General features: G+C 37.7%; 1 protein-coding gene across 1 annotated transcript; it reads right to left on the bottom strand.

The window, feature by feature from the left end:
• Nucleotides 1-2,845: 2,845 nt before the first annotated feature.
• Nucleotides 2,846-3,226, bottom strand: LOC147489464 (secreted RxLR effector protein 161-like). Its single transcript, XM_086574647.1, has one exon. It carries the CDS (start codon nt 3,224-3,226, stop codon nt 2,846-2,848), a length of 381 nt encoding a protein of 126 aa, XP_086430773.1.
• Nucleotides 3,227-4,899: the final 1,673 nt, after the last annotated feature.

Genomic DNA, 4,899 nt, shown 5'->3' with positions numbered 1-4,899 from the left:
AGCAGTGGTATTGAGAAGTGTTGTAGTAGTGTTATATCGAGGAGGATGATCCTAACCTTAATGATTTTAGTAGCTTGTCAAACACCAAGGGAGTAGTTAGAGGGGCCACAGAAAGCAACACATGACAACCATCAAACATTTCACTGAGACAAATCAGAAGAAATTGTGAGCATGGTAATAAATAGTACAAAGACTGACAACTCAAATTGACCCCAACATAGAACTTTTCAGTTTTTCCATCTTCAATAGTGGCTGAAATCTAATGAGGTGGGTCAATCCATTGTATCATTCTAGATAACATTTGCAACAAATGTTCTTCTTGAATTTGCCCATCATCTATATTTATACATTTCAGTTAGAAACAGTAAGAACAAATCATTCCCTAGAAGGACAGCTCATAATTCAGCACCAATAAATAAAAAATTATAGCATAAGAATCTATACAACTTAATAAGAAAGCACTTTTATATATTGGAATGCTTCTTCGTCTGCCCATCAACATATGAACCAGTCAAACGAAGCACTCAGGATGTTCCTAGAATGACCTCAAGAAGCATCCTGTTGTGCCAACCTTCTTGACCGCCTCAAAAGAATCATGTCAACCAGTTTGACATCATTCCTGTAAAGGGTTCTTACTATAAGTTTTGTAGTGAACCAGAGAAGTTGAACTACCATATATATAATTAGAGAATTCATACACTCGAGGTTATGAATAGTTCTTCCATATAACTACTAATATTAGTATATGTAAGAACTGCTATTAATATACAACTGCTAATAGTATATTTAGGTTAGGAATCAATAGTTGATGGTATCATGGAGACACAATGGAAATCCCCATGATACTGGTGCCAAGTGAACTAGCCTGGAAGTACTTAAGTCAAGTATTGGTGGGCATTTCCATGTTTTCACCTTTACCAATTATTTGTAAGAGCAAGCATTAATTATGATGTTTCTATCATGGTATGACCAATCTTATTATCGTAAAATTTGATGAAATAATATTAGAACCAAGTCAACCTACAGAATTATTAGCATTGCCCCGTGTAATTAGTTTGGGAAGCCTTAAGCTTAGGTGAATTATTAGCATTATTGTCCGCATAATCAGTTTGGGGAGCCTGAAGCTTAGGTAAGAGTAATAGCACCAAGGTCTCTTCCCAAGTGTGTAATTTATTTGGTTTTTTGAACTTACACTTCGACTATCGCCACAGAGTTAAACAATACCTATAAAGATAGTAAAACTTGATAAGCATTTTCCTAATACCTTTTCAATTGGGTAAACGGTTTTCTTGCAAGCAACACACTTATCTTGAGTTCCACCGAACATATTTGAAACTTTGCTATTGGCATGGCCATGTGCAATTCAATCCACAACCAGAAACAACTTAAAAAGTGTTGTACATACAAAGAATTTGCATGAACTCAAAAATATGTTTAATGTTTGCATATAGCTTTTTATAAATAGGATAATGGGTAATTCAAGGGATAAATCTTGTAATTTAGTACCTCATCAACAGATTTGTCAACTTTAACAACTCTAGGAGAACCTACAAAAAGTGAGAAAGGAAATGAGCAGTGATGAGATGAAACTAATAAGTAACAACATCATATTCAACGAATTGAGTACCACACACTTTCAAAACTTTTGTCCAAACTTTGATTCCAGTCCTCTTAAAGAGTTGATCAAAGTGAGACTTGCAGAACATAACCACCTCAAAGGAGGAGTAGTTACTGAGCTGCAAATGAACACCAATTATTAGTGAAGATATGAAGCATCAATCAAATTAGAGGCACAATGTGCTAAAGAGAAAAGAAACATATAAGAAGAGAACAATGAAGATACAGGTAGGGATAAAAAAGAAATCAAAAGACTCACATAAAAAAAATCGAAATTGATTCTCGAGAAGGAAAGAAGAGGGAGAAAAGAGAAAGTGTGAGTATCATTAACTGAAATTTGTTAAATTCAATACTTTCAAATGATTCAATTGGGGGCTGAAGATGCTAGCTAATAGAGAAAGGAGAAAAATCAAACTAATCGAAAATAAATTATAAATCATAAATAACTTGCATGAGATTCAAGGTGATGCCACATTCAAAGCGAAAAGAGAGGGGAAGAATGTTGTATTCTAAAGAGAAGACTTGGAATTGGAACTTAAGGTCTCTGTTATATTCAGAGACAACATTACATATATAGTAGATCATTACAAGTACTAAGCACTAACCACACAATGCGGTAACTACCTGAACATGGTTCCGTGCATAACATGACCATAACTGAATCTAAAGACTTTGTCAACACTTGACAACTAACTTAGGACTTACATAAATACTTAAAAGACATCCTAAACTCTAACATTCCCTCCCTTAAACTGATTGTGTTGCTAGCAATCAATTTAGAAAGATATTGCACCTATCACACCAGCTAGTACTGCACCTAGGACACCAGCTAGTAGTTCCCTCCCTCAAACTTCATCTGACATTGAACAAACGCCAAGGAGCTCACACAATTTCAATTTAACCGAGGCAGTTTGAGGGGTTTGGTGAGAATGTCAGCAACCTGATCCTCACTCTTGCAGTAGATGAGATCAATTTTTCCATCCTTGACAAGATCCCTTAGGAAATGATAACGGACATCAATGTGCTTGCTTCGCCCATGCTGAGCCGGATTCTTTGACAACTTGATTGTGGAGTTGTTGTCACAATATACTAGAATGCTACCATTGAGATGAAAATACACTTGGTTGAGCATTCTTCTCAACCATATCGCCTCACAAGCACAAGAGGCTACTGCTACATACTCTGCTTCGGTGGTGGACAGAGTAACAATTTTTTGCTTCTTTGATAACTAGGAGATAGCTCCATAACCAAACATAAATGTGTAGCCAGAGGTGCTTTTTCGGTCATCAGGATCACTGGCATAATCACTATCTGTGAATCCAATCAATTCAGATTGTGTATCACTCTTGTACAAGATGCCAAAAGAACTAGTACTCTTCAAGTAGCGCAGGATATGCTTGGCTACAAGAAGATGCATTTCCTTCGGATTCTCCATGTACCTACTGATCAGACTTACCGCATGCATTATATCTGGCCTTGTAGTTGTCAAGTACATAAGGCTCCCAACAATTTGCTTGTATAGTGTGATGTCCACTTTCTTTCCTTGAGGATCCTTTGTGAGTTTTGTACCAACTTCAGCTGGTGTGCAAACCGGATTGCAATATTTCATTTAAAATCTTTCCAATAGCTCATGAATATATTTCTTTTGTGATGTGAACACACCTACATCAGACTGTACCACCTCAATACCAAGGAAATAGTGCATCTTTCCAAGGTCAGACATCTCAAACTCTGCCATCATGGATTGCTTGAAAGCATCGAACATAGCTGGATCTGGTGGCAATTTTTTAATTGTGTGCTTATATGTAGATGACTTAATCTACACGGGCAATGATCCATAAAGAGCGTCGGCTCATATGGACACTTTACAAAACCTGTTTTCATGAAGTATGTCTCTATACGACTATTCCAAGCTCTTGGTGCTTGTTTTAGTCCGTATAAGGCTTTTCATAGGCGATACACCTTCCCTTCTTTCCCTTCTTTCACAAAACCAGGAGGTTAATCAATGTAGACAGTTTCTTGCAGGTCACCATGTAAGAACGCGGATTTCACATCCAACTGAAATATATCCCATGAGTTTTGTGCCGCCAATGCAAGTATTATGCGGATTGTGTCTTGTCGAGCAACTGGAGCAAACACCTCTTCATAATCAAGGCCTTGTTATTGCTTGTAGCCCTTAACAACCAACCTAGCCTTGTGCTTGTCGACATTCCCTTCTGCGTTTAACTTAGTCTTATATACCCACTTAACACCAATTGATTTGTGCCCATATGGGAGAGCAATTAACTCCCATGTGTTAATTGTTCTTCTTTATGGCTTTTATCTCTTCTTTCATGGCTGCTAGCCACTTCGGGTATTGCACTGCTTCTTGAAATGCAATTGGATCACAGTCTACAAATAAAGCCAAGTGAGTAAAAGAATCACAATCTACAAACTTACTCACTTCATAATCAGCCAAATACGTCGAAGGTCGTCGAGTCCTTATAATTGGTGAAACTGATTGCTCATTGGATTGAGAACTGGATGAGCTTGGTGAAGACACATGTTGTGGGCTGGATGCACTTGGTGAAGATGTATGATGCTGGGATGTACTTGGTGAATTTGTACTTGATGGGTTCAGGTCACTCATTATAACTTGACTAGGATCAGCAACATCAAACACCACTAGAGTGTACTTTCTAGTATCAGTAACCTTCCATTGCCACACATTTACTTCATCAAAGACCACATCTCGACTAATGATGATCTTCTCAGTTATAGGATTGTACAATCTATAAGCTTTGGACTGATCACTATAGCCAAGAAAGATACATTTCACACCCTTGTCGTCAAGCTTTTTTCTCTTTGCATCTGGAACGTGAGCATAGGCTATGCGCCCAAAAATGCGTAGGTGCTCCACATTCGGTTTTCTACTACTCCATGCCTCTTTCGGTGTTCTATTCTTCACTGATCTTGTAGGACTTCTATTCAGTATATAGATGCTCCACAAGACTACTTCTAGCCAAAAACTTTTGGGAATTGCCTTTGTGTTTAACATGCTACGCACCATATCTAGGATTGTGCGATTCTTTCTCTCAGTGACACCATTTTGTTGTGGTGTGTAAGACGCTGTGAGTTGCCTTCTTATGCCTTCATTCTCATAGAAATTTGCAAATTCCTTTGAGTTATATTCTCTACCACGATCCGACCTAAGGACCTTCATGAGATTTCTAGTTTCTTTCTCAACAAGTGCCTAAAAGGTTTTGAATATCGAGAAAGCTTCGGATTTCTGCTGTAAGAAAT

This window comes from Coptis chinensis, chromosome 7 (assembly GCF_015680905.1).
Source record: "Coptis chinensis isolate HL-2020 chromosome 7, ASM1568090v1, whole genome shotgun sequence".
Taxonomy (NCBI): Eukaryota; Viridiplantae; Streptophyta; class Magnoliopsida; order Ranunculales; family Ranunculaceae; genus Coptis; species Coptis chinensis.
This window is presented reverse-complemented; position numbering and strand designations above follow the sequence as displayed.